Here is a 21,485-nt window from a genome sequence, read left to right on the forward strand (position 1 = left end):
AAGTAAATTTCCTGTCTCTAGGGATTTTTAAAAAATAAAGGTTGAATGACCACTTGTCAAGTATATTGTAGAGGAGATTAGATTATACTTGATGATCTCAGGAGTTACTTTTAAAACTGAGATTCTGTGATTTGTGACTATAAATATTAACCATCCAACTATAATGGCTTTATGGCACTGCTATTGGTAATAAGTGAAACAGGAAAGAGTTATATAAATATAAATCAGTCAATAAAAAGTTCATATTTGCATGGAGGGAAAAACAATACCACCATAATATTTTTAATTGAATGAATTTTGTGCAAATATTCAATTCTCTTGCTATTCTGTAAATGGTTTCACCATAAAATATAACTATTTCAAAGATGGTAGCTCTTAGCAATGCCTCCAGGATTTAGTACAATGTCTGGCTTATAGTAATCAATTAATAAATGCTTATTTTTTATGTTGGTAGAACTGGAGGTGAGCTCATCTGTGGTTAGCCCCCAAAAAGCACCATTTTGGGGTTTTTTTGTTTTTTTTGGGGGGGGGGTTTGGTGAGGCAAAGGAGTTAAATGACTTGCTCAAGACCACAGCTAGAATCAAGTGTCTGAGGCTGCACTTGAACTCAAGTCCTCCTGACCCCAGGGCAAATGTTCTATCTACCTGGCAACCTAGCTGCCTCCTAAGCACCATTTTAATAAATGAAATTATAAATTGCTGCAGAACTCAGGACACTGAGGTAGTTAATAAGCTTTCTTGGACATAGGTAAATTCAATCAATGGGTACCACCAGTACTCCAAATGAAGCCCTCTAATCCCAACAACAGCAACAACAAAAAAGAGATATCGTTCATCTTTCATTTTTAAAAATAAGCTCTATTTCCATGTCTGGTGGTATTTCAGTTTACTTTTCAACCATCTGGTTCACATTATGCTGTGAGACAATAAAAAGTCTGTTTCCTGCAGTGATAACCACAGAGAGCTCCCATTTCACATTCAGTGTGGTCATCCTGATTGCCCTGGGTGTGGCTTTGAGGACATTAAAATTGTCTCCATTTCAGATTCTTCCTGCTTTTTAAATCTGGCATTAGGGGGCTTAGGAATTTTTTTTTAACTTTTTAAATAAATATTATAACTAGCACTAGGGTGGAAATGGAAATGCTTTTGCAAAATGATCGACTTCCTTATTCTTACTGCCTTGCTGGACTGTATAGCTGACATTTTATGGCAATAAGATTTTCAAACAAGAAAAATTGGTTTGCTAGATTCCATTCACCCAAGTTGTCATGAGGATTTCGAGGGAAATTGCAGTCTTGTCTTACTATAAAGCTCAGTTGAGAGTCTATTTTTAGGGGATCTTACTCTAGGGCTTTTCTTGACGTTTTGCCATCTATCTGAACACTCAGGGCCAAGACAAACCAAATCCACTTTTGGATGGGGAAGGATTTTCACCCTTTTTGCATATGCATATTTTTCAAAAGGACACAGAGACGTTTTTGTTTTCTTTGTGGTCATTGGGTCTGCTTTACACAGATGCCTATTAATCACTTCACTATGGAGACAGACACATTCATCATATCACACCAACTTGGAAACAAGCAATCTAGTGAACTGATAGTAAAGAGAAAGGAATCCTGGCTTAATTATATAGCAAGTTATCCTCCTTTTAGTGTTTTCTCATGATAAAGAGGTAGAAGAGATTTTTTAATTTTTTCTTTGAAATTTACCTTAATTGGGGAAATTTCAGTACCTTTCAGCCATTTCTTTAAAATGGAAGGGATAGTTCTAATTCCTCATACAGAAAATAATTAATATGTCAACATGTTAAACACAAATGCACATATACTGCTCACCACTGAGCGGAGCGGGGTGGGAAGGGAGGGTGGAAGAAAATTAGGTAACATAAATATGCAAGTATATGAATGTTGAAAAACTTTCATAACATGTAATTGTAAAAATAAAATATCAGTAAAATTAAAATGAAAGGGAAGAGTATAGTTAAATGAGGGAGAGGTGAAAACATTCAGGCAATTTAGTCATACTTTGGGTATGATGCCATTAAAGCTATTTCATTTTCTATAGAGGTTCTGTGCTAAAGAACAACTTGAAAAATATATATGAGTAGAGAGAATGGGACAGATATGAGAGATGTTATGGAGATGGCATCAAAAAGATTCATCCATTGAATTATGAAGCAAGGTCCTCTGCTGAGAAGGTGAAGGTGTAAGTGGTTTAAGAAAAGAGATGCTTTGGAATTGTAGCTGTATGATAAATTGTCAGTCAGGGGAGACTAAAATGATGGTTTGCATCTGTTAAAGTTCACTCAAGATTGGATAATGTAAATTTGTAGTGGAATCAGTCAATATAGTTGCATGATTTCCTTCCATATTCAATAGAAGGAAATGGAGAAAGAACATGTTAGGAATAATATAAGTCAGAGTTTAAAAAGGGATGAATGGAGCTAGAGACTCAAGAGTCAAGAACAATGTAAAAATTGAAAGTGATTAGTTAAAGGGTCAGAATTTTCAGAGAGAAAAATTTAGTTCATAACAGGAATCATATTGTAGCAAAGCAGGGAAGGGAAGAGAGACTGAAGATTATGAAGAATATAGATAAAAGGCTTAGGATCAGTGTGACATTGGGGAGAACTAGAAAGATACAGTGGATGAGCACTGACCCTGGAGTCAGGAGGACCTGAGTTCAAATTTGACCTCAGACACTTAATAATAACCTAGCTCTTGGGCAAGTCACTTAATCCTGTTGCCTTGCAAAATAAAAAAAAAAAAAAAAGAGAGAGAGAGAGAGAGAGAGAGAGAAAAGAAAGAGAAAACAGAAGAATTTCAGAATTGTGTTAGGGAAGTGAAATATGTATGGATAATCAAGGATATGACTATTTCTACATATGACTGAGGTGGTAGAATAGTGGGTAGAGCACTGGAATTAGAATCAGAAAGACCTGAAGCTGAATCCTGCCTTAGATAATTAACTAGCTGTGTGACCCTGAGTAAATCCCTTAACCTCTCTGATTCTCAATTTCCTTGCCTCTAAAATGGACTTAATGGCCTCTAAGGTCACTCCTTCTGATTCTAAGCCAATGATCCAATATAGCAGAAAATCATAAGAATTGACAAGTTGATGAATTTGGAAGCAAGTTTTTAATACATAATTATACAACTTTGAAAGACAAAATTATGCAAGTCAAAGTCTCTAAGTATAAGGGCAGGAGTTGTTGGGGTGGAAAGAGAATATTATGAATTAGATATTGAGCTAATAGAGAAAGGAGGAGAATGACCTAAGAGTCAGTAGAAAATAGCCACCAGGATATGAAAAAGGCAATATTTCTGGTTGGAATGAACTTCAGAGGAGGAAAAGGGTCTAGAAGAAGTAATGAGAAGCAAAAAGCATGGTCCAGTGGGTCAAGAAGCATGAGAAAAGATGCATCTAGTACTTGAGGGTTACCAGAGATGGGTAGACTTCAAGAGAGAGCCAGGTTTCTGGGTTTGCAAGGACACAGAAGAAGCATCACAATATAACCCATGTTGTCTCGAGTTACAGAAAATGACATACTGAAGAATAAAGTTTTGCTGGCAAATGAAATTCTTGGATCTCTCAGGTCTAACTGTCATAAGATGAGTTGAGTCTTAAAAGGAAAATGTTGAGATGTTTTTTTCCCTTTTGCTGTTTATAGAGAAGGGAACACTACAAGAAGCAGAAAGGACATGAAGTGAGAAGTCTTTGAGATTTTAGAACTGAGTTCTAGAGATATAAAGTTAGAAATTTTGTTTATGTTTTACTTGAAGTTGTAGTGTGAGTCAGGAGATGGTGGGAGGGAGGGAGAGAAAAAATAAGTGAGATGGAAAAGAGAGAATCAGAAATACAAAGAGACAGAGAGAGAAAAAGGGAAAGAGGGAAGGAGGAAAAGGAGTCAAAGAGAGACACACAGAGAGAGAGAGAGAGAGAGAGAGAGAGAGAGAGAGAGAGATAAAGGACAAGAAGGCAGTAGTCTTGACAGAATCCCATGACTTGGTTCTCAGGTAGTTCTGATAAAAGATAAAGAATTTTTGAATTTGTTTATCATGTCTGCCTTAGTAGAATTCCAGACTCAGATCATCAACTAACCAAAACACATTTATCAAAATGTTCTTATGCTAAAAACTGTGCTAAGCTCTGAAATACAAAGACAAGGTAAAACCAGAAGTATATATTCTAATGTGAGGAGACAATATGTATGGAATCAGGTTTATATAAAATGTCTGTGTGTGAGAGTGTGTGTGTGTATACACAACATACCTTAATGTAAAAGGCACATGTAAGGGAGGAATGGTGATGGAGAGAAGACCCAGAAAGATCACCTTCAAAAGTTAAAACTATGTTTTAAAGCCAAGTATTACTTTTTATTATTAAATTTTATTTTTAATTTATGAATTAAAACAAGTATTTCCATAACATGCTGCAATAAAAAAGATGATTGCACATGAAATTGCAAATCTACTATGCACAACTTGTTATTCCTTTCAAATATACAAAAAAATCAGATTTAAATAATTGGAGAGATATTAATTGTTCATGGGAAGGTAAAGCCAAATATTTTAAGAGACAGAGGTTAGAAAGAGGAACATTTCAAAAATGGGATACGATCAGTGGAGAGCATGGAGAGCAGATAATAGAGCATTGTGCCAGCAAATAGATTAGTGTTTTTAGGTTGCAGAGCACATGTAGAGGAGTATTATTGAGAAGAATGGAAAGGAGCTAGGTTATAAAAGGTGCTAAATGTCAAGAACAGGAATCTGCATTGGTTCCTAAAAGTAATAGGGAACTATTATAGTTTCCTGAGAATGGGATAACATGATAAGACTTTAGAAAAAAACACTTTGGCAGCCATATGAATAAAAGAGACTTGAAGCATGGAACCCAATTGGAAGACCATTGCAGTATGCTAGATAAGAAGGAATGGGTGCCTGAACTAAAGTAGTGAGCAAAGAAAACAAGACAAATATGAGAGATATCATGGAGAAAGAAATTATAATATTTGGCAACTAATTGGGTATATGAAGTAAGTGAGAGAGTTGAAAAGGACTCCAAGGTTGGCAATATGGGTGACTGGAAAGATATGGATACCCTTGATAGTAATGAGGAATTTCAGAAGAGGGGTAGGTTTTGGGGAACAGATAATAAATTCTGTTTGCTACATATTAAATTTGAGATGTACAAGGAATTTCCATTTGAAATTATCTAGTGAGTAATTGGTGATGTTTGACTGTAAATTAGGAGACAGACTAGAGCTGGATCTCCAGACCTGCAAAAAAAGATAATGATTGGAGCCATGAGGGCCTCTGAGGTCACCAAGTGGAAAAATATTGGGGGGGGGGAGTGCCTAGGAAAAAGCCTTTGATGCAAAAAAAGAGGGGATAACTATCACTAGAAGAGTATGTGAGGAAGATAAAAAGAGAGAGGTTCAGGCCTTCTAAGGTCAGGAGGATTCAATCTGAATTTGTAACTCCAATAAATGAAAGAAAATCTTAGTGTTTTCCTTTCTAAATAGATAAGTAGGTATCTAATCAATCTTGCCTGATTGACTACTTAATCTATTGATACAGAGCTATTTAGGGGAGAATGCTGGATTTGAAATAGATTTAGGGTAGATATGGTTTCAAACCCCAGCACTGCCATTTAGGATTTGTGTGGCCTTAGGTAAGTAGCAAAACTTCTGAATCTCAGTTTCCTCAACTGTAGAGAAAAGAGGTTATTATTACATGACTCCTAAAGTTCCTTCCTACTCTAAATATGTGAACCTATGATTTGTGACCACCAAATGCTTAAATAAATTGCTTACTTTATTTTAAACTAAACTAACATTTATTATTAAAGTTAATTATGATTAAATTTAAATGAAAATAAAATCTCTTAGAATGTAGGGGTCCAATTGCTAGTGTAAGATTTAGAACACTATGCTAAGAAAGGAACATGATTGAATTGAAGAGGTTCAAATATCACTCTAGAACTTGAAAAATCTCCTGATTTAAGGTGGCACTCAGTTTACATTCTCAATCAGTCAAAAAAAAGTCACTGAAACAGCATGCTTCAATTTCTACAATTGTAAAATGGGGGAAAACAACCCTTTACTATCTCAGAGTACAGCAAGAAATCACTAATGACTATCAAATTAATACAAAATACCTTTTTCCTTTAAGAGGGAAAGTATTAATTAATAGTACCCCATTTTTACTTTGTGAAAGTGGCATCTTAGAAGATGACAAGGATTGCATTTTAAGTCACTAAAGTAAAGTAGCAGAACCTCACTTATTCTTCCTTCTCAGCAGCTCCCATAAGTTAGCTACACTGATCAGGAACAGACTATAAGACTTCTTATAATAATAATATTAGCTAGCATGGGAATTGTACTTTAATATTTGCAAAATATTTTATACATTATCTAATTTGGTCCTCACAATAGCCTTGGGAGTTGGGTGCCCATCTTTATTAATGAGACTGAGAAAGAATAAGTGACCTACTCAAGATCACACACTCAGTGTCTAGTGCAGAATTTGAATTCAGGTCTTTCCAGTTTTTTGCCTGCCACTTAGATTTCTCTAACATCTTTTTCCCCCTAAAATTCAATTTTATTTTATTTTTATTGTATTCTTTTCCTCTCACTTCCTCCCCACCTCCACCAAGTGAGAAAGAATGAAAATTAAAACCCTTGTTATAAATGAACTAAATACATTCCCACATTAGTAATGTTCAAAAAAGAAGTATCTACCTGTACTCTAGAGTTCATCATCTCACTATCAGTAAATGCTGCCTCTAGTTTCTTGAAGACTTAAAAGAGTGGAAGATTATCTAGGTTAGTAAATTAGAACCATTAGCCTTAGAAATTAGAGAAAGGGCTGTCTATGTAAGTTAAAGGAGTTTTAAAATGAAAAGGAGATTTAATCAATTTCTCCTGCCCATTTCATTTTCTACATTTAGTAACAAAAGCTTCCCCAAATAAATGACTTTATGATACCTAGGTAGTACAGTGGAAACAGTGCTGGTCCTGGAGTTGGGAAGACGTGGAAGTCCAATTCCAGGTTAAGACATTTACCAGCTGTAGGACCTTGGGAAAGTCACATGACTTCTGTTTGCCCAAATTTCCCCATCTGTAAAATGAGGATATCAAAAAATGGTTGTGAGGATCAAATGAGAAAATAATTGCAAAATGTTTTTAACATAATGCCTGATATATGTTAAGTGACTTATCCAAGATCATATACCCACTAAGTGTCTTGATGCAGAATTTGAATTCAGTTCTTTCTGGCTCCAATTCCAGCACTGTGCCTACCCTCATCTTTTTTCTCCTTAAATTCAATTTCATTTTATTTTCAATTTGTCTCCTCTTCCTTCCAGTTCCTCTCCTACCACCACCAATTATTAAATATTAGCTACTATTATTCATGAATCATCCTTCCTAGAGAGGAGAAAAAGAGAAAATACACACAAGACTTGTGTCTGAAAGGATCTACCAGTATATTCTTTCTCAACAGGTAGAGATAGGAGGGAGTACTATGGTCCTTCAATTCTGCATCCAAATTTGGTTGGCGGTATGCTAACTCTCAAGAGTTGGTGTCTCAGCTTTGCTTTTTCTATAGGAAAAATCCCATCTCAGATGTGGTAAAGATGAATCTTTCTTTTGAGAGTTCCCCACTAATAGGGACTTAAGTGTTACTAACATTGCTCCCAGATTCATATGGTGTGATGTTTAAGTAGGAATTGTTTGAGGGGTTCTTAGAATATGAATTTGGGATTGTTCCTTATTTATTTCAGGGGGGTTTGGAAGGTCCTATCTGTGATGCTGAGCACTGTGGGTCCATTTGGGCCCAGATGGACATTTATCTATGAAGATACAATTGGAGAAATGGGGAAACTTCAACAGATTTCAGGATTGTAAGCAAAAGAAATAGTAGTCAATCATAAGTTACCTGGCCAGTTCCAAGAGCTTGTTTTGGGTTATTCTTTCTAGAAGATCAAAGGACTTATGGTGGTGGTGTTTTTATGCATTTTCCCCTTTATTCTATATAAATACTAATATACAAGGACTCTAAAAAGAAAGAACTCATCTTCCTGAGTTCAAATGTGACCTGAGACATTTACTAGCTGTGTGACCCTGGGCAAATCACTTAACCTATTTGCCACAGTTTCCTCATCTGAAAAATGAACTAAGGAAAGAACTAGCAAATCACTCTAGTTTCTTTGTCAGGAAAACCCCAAATAGGATCATGAAGAGTTGGATATAACTGAAATAACTGAACACATCATCATCATCAAATTGTGTTTGTATCTATTCTAACAAGAAATATTAATTCACTTAGATTCCCTCGATCTAACCTGCTGTCCAAGGACTCCCTAAGGCATAGATTTCTGACTTAGATGGGGAAAATTAGAATGGGGGGAATTAGATGGGGGGAAAATTCTCATTTTTATTTTCACTAACTGAAATTCAGAATTTTTTTTCAATCATGAGTATAGGCAAAAAAATATTATTTCAAGAAGGGGACTAAATGCTTCACCAGTTTGCCAAAGGGCTCTGTGACAAAAAAAAAAAAATCACTAGGAATCAATGACCCAGGAAGGATATCATTCAGAACTATCAGACTGCAAGAAGTAAACATATCCTTATACATATCAGAGAGACAACAGGGGTAGTTGGTAGAGAGCACTTAAGAGTTAGCAAGATCTCCTCCTACTCTTAATAGCAATATGACCCTATGTGAATCACTTACCTCTTCTTGCCTTGGATACTTTATCTTTTGGATGAAGAGGTTGTACCTGTGTGTACCTGTGAAGACCCCTTTTAGCTCTAAAATCTAGGATCCTTTGATCCTGAGACAGGGTCACAGAAACCACAAGCCAGACACTGAGAAATGAATTATATTCAAATGTAAATGCCCATGTTCTTAACATATTGAGACTTTCTTAGATAATTTTTCTGCTATCAAATAAGACCTAGCTAGTAATTTAAGTGTAGATGGTCCTTTAAGGTCATATGAATTATTTAAGGATCAATTTTCTTATTTTTTTAGATTCTTGGTCTTATTGTATTCTAATAACTGAGTGTCGATTTTTAAAAATTTGTCTGAAGATAAGGTCACTATTAAAGTGTTTATTATGCAGTTAAAGAAATGATTCTTTTTGTCACATATAGAACCAGAGTAACAGATGTTCAAAATATAGCACACTTAATTTAGAAATCCAGTTCAAAATTTGTGGACAAGTGATGTATATTACAAATATAAGAATTCTGTGACCAATTCTTTCTACCTTCTGTTAATATACTATCAGTGTTGGCAGTGAATCATACTTAGAATAATTTAGACACGTGTCTTTTGCTAAAATATTTCCTTTTTTGTTGACTGTTTTCTTATATTTCCCTGTCTTAATGGATTTGTGATTTCTATGTGAGAGGAGGAAGGAGTAGAGGGGCACACCTTCTGGGACTGAAGAACCTTTCAAGCCTTGTATTCCTGTCCACCTCTTGTCCCTGTCCTCCCATAGAACCCCTACAGGTATCCACACAAAATGTAAAGATCTTTTGACATTGCTTAGGTATCAGTATAGTATTTGGGTTGTTAACACATCTTTTATCCCTTTCACTCCTTATGCATCCAGCTTAATTCCCTTTCTGACCAGCCTAAGGAAAAAAATATTAGTTTATATAATAGAAAAATATAGCATTCCTGGTATGCTCTGAATAGATAATTCTACAATTCAAATCCCACTAAACAGACTTAATTTCACCAGGACATGTGACTTATATATCCTTGTCTCAACATCTGTTCAACTCCATTTGGGTAGAACAAGGTATGAAACCAAGAAATATAGACCTGTCACTATCATGCATTCAATCAGTATGGAATAGCTTTGATTCTAGCTTCAAAATTATGAATAGCCATCAATCTATTTCTCCTTCACTATGACTTTCTTAAAATTTTTAATAATGGCCAACTGCCTCAGAACCTTTAGACCTATAAAGGAAAGAATTAGGGGATAAAAGGAAACTAGGAAATTTGTTCTCCTTAACTTCCATTTTTTAGACCCATCTTTGCTTATTCACACTACCAAGTCAACCTTGGTATGAAATAGATTTTAGCCTTTTTCATATTGTGTTTCTTTTAAGAAGAATTGTCTCTTTACAATATAAAGTACCAGATTGAGTTTTAGTTTTAAAATAAAATAGTGCTTTTTATTTGATTCTCTGAATCTATTTAAATCAGGTTTGCAAAAATGCTTTACAAATATTATCTTAATTTATCCTCACCATCAACTTAGAAGTTAGACCCAATTCTCATACTCATTTTAAAGGTAAAGAAACTGAGGCAGATAGAAGTTAAATTGTTTGACTTGGATCACACATCTGGTACTTGTCTGAGACAAGATTTGAACTTGTCTTCCTGAGTTGAAGTCCAATGCTATATCCATTGGACCACCTAGCTGTGAATGTAAAGTTTATTTAGTGTCTAGCTATGTTAGATGCTGAGGAAAGTGGAGTTCTAGAAATGTTTTTGTGGCTCATCAGTTTTTTAGTCATGTTCAACTCTGGGTTGGTTTTTTTTGGCTTTTGTTATTTTTTATTTTGCTTTTTAGTTTATGTAAAAATATATTTGATCAAAAACTAGAACAAAGCAATACTCTTACATACAATACATTTTTGAAAAGATCTAAAGGAAAAAAACACTTGTTTCATTTAGCTTCACATTTCCTAATGTGTTTCTGAGTAGTGTGATGCTTAATAAATAGGAATCAGAAATAGGGTGATTTTAATCAAAACTGTAAACTTGAATCTTCATATCCATTCCATACTGCTGTGGAATAAGGAATGTTTTAACATTGAACTGTAAACAAGAAAACTGTACAGCAACAACAAATAGATACTGTCTATTTGATTCTCTAAATCCAGTTAAATCAGGAGGTTTTTTAGTATTTATTAAGTTGGTCTCCAAAATAGGGATGAAAATCTGTACTAGAACAAATAGAATCTTCTTGCTATACTACTGCAGTCTAAAATAATGTCACGAAGATTTGAATTTTATTTCTCCTTTAGTGACAGTGAGGTGCCTATAGTCTTGTGTTTCTAGCCAACAGATTCATGGCACATCCAACTCTTAACAAAAATACTGAAGTGGTTTGCCATTTCCAGATGAAGAAACTGAGGCAAAGACAGTGAAGTGATTTGTCCAGGGTTACACATATAGTAAATGTCTGAAGTTAGAGTCAAACTAATAAAGATGAGTCTTCCAGACCACCTAGTTGTCCTCCTACAAATGTATTTGCCTGAAAAAATATTCCTTGTTCAATAGCCAGTGAAATAATCATTGCAAAATTTTAAAAAAACTTTCCTTTGCCACTACACAGTTTTAGTATCCTAATTACCCATAGATAGAACTGGGGGGAAAAAATCAGAGCTGCTGTTTTTGTATAACAGCAAGAAAATATAAATTTAAAGCCATTACATACATTAGCTCAGTTTGTAATACCTAGGTTTAAAATATATTTCAGTGCAAGATACCCTATTGTTTGGAAATTGCCACAACATAAAAGGTGTGAGTTACAACTGAAGTCCCCGACTGTTACTGTTTTTCAATCTTTGCTCCAATAAGTCTATGGAGATAATCTGGAAATTTTTATTAAAAAAACATTGCATTTGGAAATCATTCCATTTCTCAAACTTATAGTGCTTTTTAGGGAGTATTTTGCTGTGATTGTCCTTCATTATCAAGGTTGTGTGTTTAGACACTGGATCTTTGGTTCTCAAGAGATTATTTTGGTTCCACTATTTGATATTTGTCTTTCATTCTTGAAGAAGACTTTGACATCAGGGGAGGGGATGCCATGACAAGCACATGAATTGGATTTGAGTGAGGGGATGCTGCTCATTTTCTCCTCTAGAGCCATCTGGGTCTAGTGACCAGATATGAATCACAATGACTGGAGATGACCCCAGATGTGAGACAATCAGGGTTAAGTGACTTGACCAAAAAAGTCATAGCCCTTTATCACAGCGCAATCATTTCTACAACAACCAACAGTAAGGGGAGGGAAAGTGGACGAAGGATGAAGGAAGAGCAAATGAGCTTTCCTTAAGCATGAAGCTTATGCATCTTTTAACTTTCTCCTCAGCAAGCAAAATATTTTAACAGAAAAATCTGTGACATCACTGTTTCTTTTTTTTGGAAAGATGTATATTTTGCCCCTAAAATATTTTCTATGACACCAGTAGTTTATCAGTAAAAATTTAATATTTTGTGGATTTTTTAGGGATAGGATTATATCTATATAAATATAAATTTAGATATAAATATTAACACATTTTTATATGCTACTAATTGGTACCACTGATATCTGCCAGTAAAATTTAGGAAACATTCTAGAAAGATTTGATTTAGTGGATGAAAGATTTGTCTCTGCAAGGCCCTTGAAGGTACATTTTCCATCTTACAATTTCTTCCAGAATAAGAACCGTGTTTACATTTCCTCAGAGCACATTAATGCCTTTAATGCATTCATGCTCTTTGGCTCTCCAGACATATGAATTGAGGCCTTTTGGATTTTATTTTTTTCAACAACCACATCAGCACTTGTGATCTGACAATTGTGACACTTTTGTTCTCTTGGTTTTAAAAAGGAAAAGCCCTTGTATTTGATTTTGATCAGCATCTGCCAGCTTGGTGGTTGATTAAGCAGGAACAGGGAAAGTAACTTTCTTTAGAAATAAAGCATCTTGGTTAATGTTGTATAAGATTATTGACTGGTGTAGTCACATAATTTTTATTAAATTGAGGAGATTAACTCCTACAAAGATACGCACTATGACAGCAGGCTTTACAAACAATAATGAGACCTGACATATCTCCAAGTTCACTGAAAATGCCACAAAATTATCTTGCTACAAGTTCTTTCAAATGTTTTAAGGGAAAAGCCTTACTCATTTTCAGTTGTTTCCTATCTAGTATTGAGTGCATATAATATTTCTTTTTTTTAACTTCAAACAAAACATTTAATTGGCACATGAAATCTATGGGCATTTGCCTTTTACTTTCCAATGTTTTTTAGTTCATAGCTTCCTTTTCTTCTCATGGTTAACTGGGATGTTGATAGAATTTCCCTTCCTGATGGGAACTAACTATGTGATCTTGACTTTTGGCTTTGTTAGATGATGACCAAAAAACAGAAATGGGATTGTTGTGTTAAAGTATTGTCTGCTCTACTCAAAGGCTTCCCAATTCTGGAGTTATCATCATTGTGTGAAAGAGAATAAAAGAAGGGGACAAAGAAGAAGAAAGAAGGGAGACAGGAAAAAGGGGGGGTGAAATGAAATTTAGAGATTAAATATAGCACTCTGATGATGGAGAGGGTATGGACTTGAAACATACTTTTCAGACATCAAACAAAGTTTATTTGTTACTTAGCAAGACATGTTGTAAAAGACTAATTAACTACAGTTTTGTAAGATCTTGCTTTGAAGATGTGACCGAAGTAGCTATTTGTTAATTATTACTGTTATTACTTAATGGTTAAATTTTGTGAAAAGAAACTCTGTGTCAGTTTATTTCCTTTCCATAATGCTTTGTATAATGTCTATTGCAGGTGTGATTCGGGAAAGTTACCTCAAAGGTCATGATCAGCTTGTTCCAGTCACCCTCTTGGCCATTGCAGTCATCTTGGCTTTTGTCATGGGGGCTGTCTTCTCGGGCATCATTGTCTATTGCATTTGTGATCATCGTCGCAAGGATGTTTCTGTCACACAGAGGAAGGAGAAAGAGCTGACACACTCACGTCGGGGTTCCATGAGCAGTGTGACCAAGCTGAGTGGCCTCTTTGGGGACACACAGTCTAAGGACCCTAAACCAGAAGCCATCCTCACCCCACTGATGCACAATGGCAAACTTACTACTCCCAGCAGTACTGCCAAGATTCTCATCAAGGCTGATCAACACCACCTAGACCTGGCAGCTCTGCCTACTCCAGAGTCTACCCCAACTCTGCAACAGAAACGGAAGCCCAGTCGAGGGAGCCGGGAGTGGGAGAGGAATCAAAATCTCATTAATGCCTGTACAAAGGACATGCCTCCAATGTCCTCACCCGTGATTCCCACTGAACTTCCCCTCCGAGCTTCCCCAAGTCACATCCCTAGTGTTGTGGTCCTGCCTATCACTCAGCAGGGCTATCAACATGAGTACGTGGACCAGCCGAAAATGAGTGATGTGACACAGATGTCCCTGGAAGACCAGGCAGCTACCCTTGAGTATAAGACCATCAAGGAACATCTTAGCAGCAAGAGCCCCAACCATGGGGTAAATCTGGTGGAGAACCTGGATAGCCTGCCTCCCAAGGTCCCCCAGAGGGAGGCCTCCCTGGGGCCCCCAGGGGCCACACTGTCTCAGAATGGCCTGGGCAAACGACTGGAAATGCATCCCTCCTACGGGGTTGACTATAAGAGGAGCTATCCCACAAACTCTCTCACAAGGAGCCACCAAGCAGCCACCCTCAAAAGAAACAATACTAACTCTTCTAATTCTTCCCACCTTTCTAGAAATCAAAGCTTTGGCAGGGGAGACAACCCACCCCCTGCCCCTCAGAGGGTGGACTCTATCCAGGTGCATGGTGCCCCACCCACCCAGGCAGTGACTGTTTCAAGGCAACCTAGCCTTAACCCCTACAACTCACTGACACGGTCGGGGCTGAAGCGCACCCCCTCACTAAAACCAGATGTACCTCCCAAACCTTCTTTTGCCCCCCTTTCCACATCCATGAAACCTAATGACGCATGTACATAATCCCAGTGGGAGGGGGACAGGTGGTAAACCAACAGTGAAGCGAAATTGGCCCCTCTCAGCCAATGTTTTAAACTGCCTCATAAGTTCCAATCTTACAAAGAAGGCTACAGTGTTGCTGAGGACACAGTCCTTTTCTTTGGGATAAAGTGGAATACTTTCTAAAATTGGGCCATGTGTTTCCATGAAGGTTTACAACCACAGGACTCACCCCCTCATCTTCCCTTGCCCCTTCCACTTGATAACAGCTCTGACTCACAAAAAAAGACTTAACATCACAAACATGAGCCAAAAGCACATATATACATACACACACACACACACACACACACACACACACACACACACACACAGGTGAACAGCGACTGCATCATTTCGCCCATGACTGCATTGGACTTTGCTGGACTTGATCTAGCATTCTGTCCTTTGTAACAGAAGTCCATAAAAATGAATCATGAAAGAAAAAAAAAAGACAAAAAAAAGTAAAGAATTCATTGATAAATCTAACTCAGACTTTAACAATGGCAGAAGTTTACTATGTGCAGATACTGTGAAATGCCCATCAGTGTTACAGCCTCCTGTTCATTGCCATGTTGGGCTATTATGTCATAGATTTCTGCTACTCTTCTCTTTTAATGAATAACGTGACCGTTAACGCAAATAACTCCTATTATTTATTGTTCACCTTTTTTATTTTACCCTTTAAGAAATGACTTTTTCACATATCATTCTAAGAACAACTCTTCAGAAAGCCCATTGAAAGTTATACTATTTAACATGAATCCCATTAACTGAAGTAATTAAGTTCACTTTATTTTTCCAATAAATTCACTGAGTAAATAAGTTGGAGCTTGAATTCTAAACTTTTTGTTTGGACTGTCTGATCTTAGCTAAAAGGAAAAAAATAAGAGGGGAATATTTATTTAAATCCATCAGTTACTGTTCTGACTGGGTCTCTGACCTGTGACATGCACACATTAAAAAGAAAGAAAGAAAAAGAAATGCCCCCAGCTCTAAAGCAATTGCTAGAAACTTTTCAAGTGCACATTAGGTGCAACTTTGCTGCCAACAAGGCTGTGTCAATCGATACTACTTTCTGTGAAGGCACCAGCTTGTGATGTGCCCTCTCATTTCACCTTGCATGTGAGATGGCAAATGAAATACACAAATGGTGTAAACTCATTATTATGCTGGCTGTTACCATGCATAAATTAATGGTTTGATCACACGGGTTTTTTCGTGGGATTACATCTGTGAATAGCCTGTTTTCTTCCACATGTAAATTTGTGCCTTACACCCTCAGTTGTGTATACTTGTGAGCTATAGTATGTTCAATTTTTTTCCCCTTTTGGGAAAAAAATCAAATATTTATTTTCCTCCCCTCCCCTAAAGACCCTCTAGAAAATGGAAGTCAAGCAGTTTTGAAGAAGAATGTCATGGTTATCATAATAATTTCACATCCCTTGAGAAACTAGGGCAGTACCACACCCTCTAATTCAAATTACCTTTCTAGTTGTGCCAATTCCAACCACCCTTAGGCTGTGCTGCCAGCATGGACCCCAGTGTTGTGGGTGGCGTTACCCTTTCTTCCTGCACATATCCTTCTTCTCCCTTATATTTTCATATCATTTCAATATGGTGATATTCTCAGCCAGCAAAGAAGAAATTAAAGTAATCATCATCATTTCTGGCATGTGCATGGGCCGTGTATACACATGGGCATTTAGGCTGATGCTGGAGAGGAGACCCCACTCATCTGCCCAGTGAACATACACACAGTGTACACAATGAAATGAGGTGGAAATTCATTGGAGCAGGCTGGTCCCTGCTGTGATTAATAAATAACCTGGCGTGCAAGGCCAACTGCAATGGATGAGGCAAAAACCTTTTGAGGCAATGGATTTTTTTTAAATTTAGTTTTTTGTTTCTTTGTGTTTTTTTAAAGGGGGGAGGGGTGTGTGTGTCAGTTTCTTTCTCAATTTTCTTTTGTCCATGCACACAGGTTTTTTTGCTTAATATGTCAATAAAAATGAAAAAAACTATGTCTACATACTGTAGAAAGTTAACATTGTTGTGTTGGAGTTTTTGTTTGTTTACATTTGATTCATATGAACAGTATGTTTAGGGAAATCTTGGTTTTGCCTCCCCTTTTTAAAATCTAATTTGTTCTGCAGGTATTTTGTTTTGACCTTTTTAAACAACATGAACCATTTTGAGTCAGCTAGAGTTTAGGTGATATTTAGAGAATCTGAATGGTCTAGAGACTAAGGTGTGTAACAAGGGTATGTACATGTCCTTCCATTCCATAATTCTTATCACATTTTGTTTTGTTTTGATTTTTAACAGACTGTTCAAATTTTGTGGTCCATGCTTCCCAAAGTTCATGCTTCCCTGCTTAGTCCCCTAAGCCGGAATTGTGATCTTTTCTTTAAAGATGTAGGTGCTAGACAGATGAGGGCAGGGAAGAGAGGAAGGAAGAAATTTCACCTTGCGACCTTCTCCAGGGAGCTTGGCACTAGAAAAAACTAGATGTAAAGCAATACTTAAGGCTATCCCTTAGCAAACCAGATCAGAAAGGTTGCTGCCCCTGTGACAGTGGAGAACTCTCTACCTGGTAATGTGTATCAGATCAATTATCAGGTTGATCCTGAAATGCCCATTTGTATTCAATGGGTCTTCTTCACTTACCTCTTTTTTTTCCTTTTTTCTTTTTCTCCCTGCTATGTGTGGGGAGGAGGGTCCATAAAACCTAAGTGTGCCTTTCCTTTTTCCACCCTTGCTATACACTGGTAGGTGCAACAGACTCAGACTCCTATTTGTTGTAAAGTTGTAAAAAAAAAAAAAAGCAAATATTGTGATGTCACCAATTTTCCTTCCACCTCCACACCCCTAACGTCTGATTCATAACTTAATGTATGTTGTTAAAAAAAAGAAGGAAAGAAAAAAGACAAAAGACAAAAGACAAAAAAAAAAGATAAAAAAGGCAAGGAAAAAATTCTTTATTACATGAAAGTAATAAACAAAATCCAGACTGTTCTACCTTACCTTTTGTGTACTGGGTGCTTTCTTTGTATGATTTTTCTCCCTTTGTCACTATCCTCATCCTGTTCCTACAGCCATGTGCTTGCTATTATATTATTTTTCATTAACCATTAAAATTGATGTTCAGAGTCAGAAACCAGATTTTGACATCTTCTGATAGTGATGATGATAATGTATTTTACAATTTTTCAAAGCACTTCACATATATTATTTACTTTGATAAAACAACCTTGGGAAATAGTAGTGCCAGGCACTATGCTAAGAACTGTTACTACTATGCCCATTTTACAGATGAGGAAACTGAGGCTGAGAAAGACTTTCCCAAGGTCACACAGCTAGTATCTGATACAGAATTTAAATTTAGAGGGGTGGCTAGGTGGCATAGTGGATAAAGCACCAGCCCTGGAGTCAGGAGTACCTAGGTTCAAATCCAGTCTCAGACACTTAATAATTACCTAGCTGTGTGGCCTTGGGCAAGCCACTTAACCCCATTTGCCTTGCAAAAACCTAAAAAAAAAAATTTAAATTCAGAACTTCTTCACTCCAAATCCAATGCTTTCCAAATTTCAGACATTTAGCTCTTCTATGTTCTATAATTTTCTTTTCATGGACTTATTCAAAATGTTCATCATCAAACATTTATTTAAGGCCTGATAGTTTAAGAGGTCAAGATGTTATTGTACAGATGTAATCAGCTATTTTTACATATTAATAAGACTGAGACTATCAGGTTTTCTACCTTGTTAGCTTTTATCTTTGGAACCCAAAGAACTTGATTTGGAACATTTTGTAATCTAGCATTCAATTTTTGTTTTACATGACACCTTGAACTAGTAGAAATCATTTGACTTCTCTTCCTTCTGAGTATTCAGAAATGGGGCAATAGATTTTTAAAATAACTAGTCTCACATTTTAAATTAAACCTCTATTGTTTGATTTGAGACATGATTTCATTAGAGTAAGTTACTCTATAATAATGCATGTAAGTAATTGTTCTACAACTTAAAATCTTAAACATCTGTTTGGGGGTTCTAAGAAGTTAAGAGACTTGCTTGGTCACTCATTTATTTCTCCAACCTGTTCTTGCACTTTGAGTTCATAGAAGGCAGCTTCTACTATTAGGTTCTAGGTTTTAGTGATGGAGAAATCCTTTTAAAACTATACCTTGCAAGTCCCTACCAGTGTGTTTTCCCTTAATAATGAGTCACTAGACATGATCAATTAAAAGGCATTTTAAAAGATAGCATAATAAAAACTATAAAACATTCCCCCCAGAAGCCTAGGCAGTCACCCACAAAATTATTCAAAGTCTTTATGGGAAGAATGGACAAAAACTTAGAATGGAATGTTGTGATGCACTAATAGTAAACACTTAAAAACTGGTCACACTGGCACTGCAGGACCATAAAGTCATTTCTTTCTTTATGAAGTTTTCTCTAGCTCTACTCTAAATTGCCAAGTGTTGTAGATATAGCACTTCCTTAGTCCATGTTCAGTGTTGGGACAAAATTAAAAACTCAAGTCACTATTTAGCAAAGATTCACTTTGCCCCAACACAGCAAGAATACAGTGGCATTTAGTTTTTCTTGATGCTGAATCCTTTCCTCTTCATCTAGAAATTTGTCTGGTCATTAAGTCATCAGAGTAGAGCAATGACACCCACCAAATCTGAGAGAATCTGACTATAAGTAGCTAGAACCTTTTATGCCCCCAGACCAAGAAGCTCTGTTGAAGTAGCTGTATCAGGAAAATGTTGGTCCTAGCACACCAGAATTAGTTCTTTCTCAAGTCTAGAACCTGTTATATTTTCTATTGCTAGATGTCTCTCCTCAAACCTGCTTCCTCCTGTTTCCATGTCTGTCAAGTGTGTCTCTGCTCACCCAAAAATACTTAGAAATTTCAACCTGACCATTCAAAAGGACTGTTTTGGGTGTTGTCTCCTTCAAGGTAAATACCTCTTCTACCAAACACAGAGTCCAATATGGGATGGGGGAGGGAAGGGAGGAGCAGGAAGGAGAAAAATCCTCTAGTCCCCCTCCCAAAGAATTAGATTCCTCCCTGACTATTGGCTCTCCCTTCCTCTAGTACTCTAATCTCTTGAACTGCCATCTGTCCCCAGGGTTTAGTTATTTAAAGCCCTTCAAAGTGTGGCCAATTTTTGTTAATTCAATGGCTTTATTCCTTTCCTCCCTTCTGATTTAATCAGAGAGGTGTTCATACTTCCTAAAGGGATGATAAGGTATTAACATTCTGTTAACAGAATGTTCAGCATTTGTGATTATATTCTGTGACTTTAACCACTGAAAGTGGGAACCAAACCTTACCTACATCACATGCCTGTGTGTGTGTGTGTGTGTGTGTGTGTGTGACTGGTCTTGAACTTGGGTCTTTCTGGTGCCAAAATTTAATCAATGTTATGCTGCCTCCCTACATTTTTATTAGCTCTGATTTTTTTAATGGACAAATTAGAAACTGGGAAAGCTCCCATCCTATCAAATATTTTAGGCCTAACTCCTGCAATATAATTGCTATGCCAGACTGAAATGTCTTTTAGGAAGTAGTTTCCTGTTGTGTCCATGTCTACCAAGTGATCTGGGAAGCTAGGGTAGGCAGCACCAGTCATTTTCAAATTTCAAGTGAATCACACATTCTCACTAAAACTCTTTCCAGAACAGGACAATCTAAATGAATACAAGAAGGGTGTTCAAATTCTTTTTAGAGCCACTATAACTAAAGCCAAAGTGAATGGGTAGCATTCCACACATTAAAAACACTTCCCACAACTCAAGTTTTACTTCATATCTATCAAACTAGCAATCAAGCCAAAAGGAAAAATGACAATTGCTCTTAGAGGGGTTGTATGTGAGGATAGGCACATTAATGCATTCTTGGTAGAACTCTGGAGTGGTTCAATCAAAAATGTGTTTAGTTCTTGGTAATATGTTGTAGAAAAGAAACTAGAGCTTATAATGAGAGTGACTAGGATAGCACTTCAAGCCATGACTCAGAAAGATTATGTGGAGAGAGGTAGAAGAAGAGGAGATAAATATTGAAAAAAGCTGAATGGAATGGAAAAGGGACTAGATTTATTGCACTTCACCTCAAGGGTCAGAACCAGGATCAGAACTTATAGGAGAAATTAAATGGAGACAGATTTCAATTCTATATAAGGAAAAACTTCCCTCCAATCTGGCCCAGAGTTCTATGAATTGGCTGCCTCAGGTCTTTAAATGGAGGTTATATGACCATGTCTTGAAGATTTAGTAGAGGGAAGATTTCTGCTTCAGGTATGGGTTGATTTAGCCACCACTGAGATCCCTTCTTGAACTCTGAAATTGCAGGAAACATTACAGTCCTTAGAAACCATTCTAGCCTAGTATTTCCTTCATTCAGTCTAATTCCCAGGTCCTCTGTCTTTAAGTGAATCTAAGATCTCTCAGGTCTTCCAGTTCTAAGAGTCTGTGACTCTACCCCTAATGAACTATTTCAAATTTTGAAAACCTAACAAGTGATCATACTAAGTCCTTCATAGTCTTCTTCAATGTTCTCCAGCAAGACAGACCCATTCTCTTCCCCTTCAGAGGTACATGAGTTACATTTGTGGGTAACTTGATATATAGTTCTGATAGTCTTTATTTAAATCAACTTTGTGCT

The 21,485-nt window shown here is 36.6% G+C and overlaps 1 protein-coding gene across 5 annotated transcripts in view; it reads left to right on the forward strand.

Moving 5' to 3' along the window:
- SEMA6A (semaphorin 6A) overlaps positions 1-18,768 on the forward strand; it is a 176,444-nt gene extending 157,676 nt beyond the window's left edge. For 4 of the 5 annotated variants that reach the window (XM_074202571.1, XM_074202570.1, XM_074202574.1 and 1 more), the window contains one exon: positions 13,603-18,768. In XM_074202571.1, coding sequence (XP_074058672.1) covers positions 13,603-14,792 — 1,190 coding nt within the window. In that variant the 3' untranslated portion in view covers positions 14,793-18,768. The remainder of the gene's footprint in view (positions 1-13,602) is intronic. The other variant, XM_074202573.1, reaches the window with a different exon arrangement.
- Positions 18,769-21,485: the final 2,717 nt, after the last annotated feature.

This window comes from Macrotis lagotis, chromosome X (assembly GCF_037893015.1).
Source record: "Macrotis lagotis isolate mMagLag1 chromosome X, bilby.v1.9.chrom.fasta, whole genome shotgun sequence".
In the NCBI taxonomy this organism is placed as follows: domain Eukaryota; kingdom Metazoa; phylum Chordata; class Mammalia; order Peramelemorphia; family Peramelidae; genus Macrotis; species Macrotis lagotis.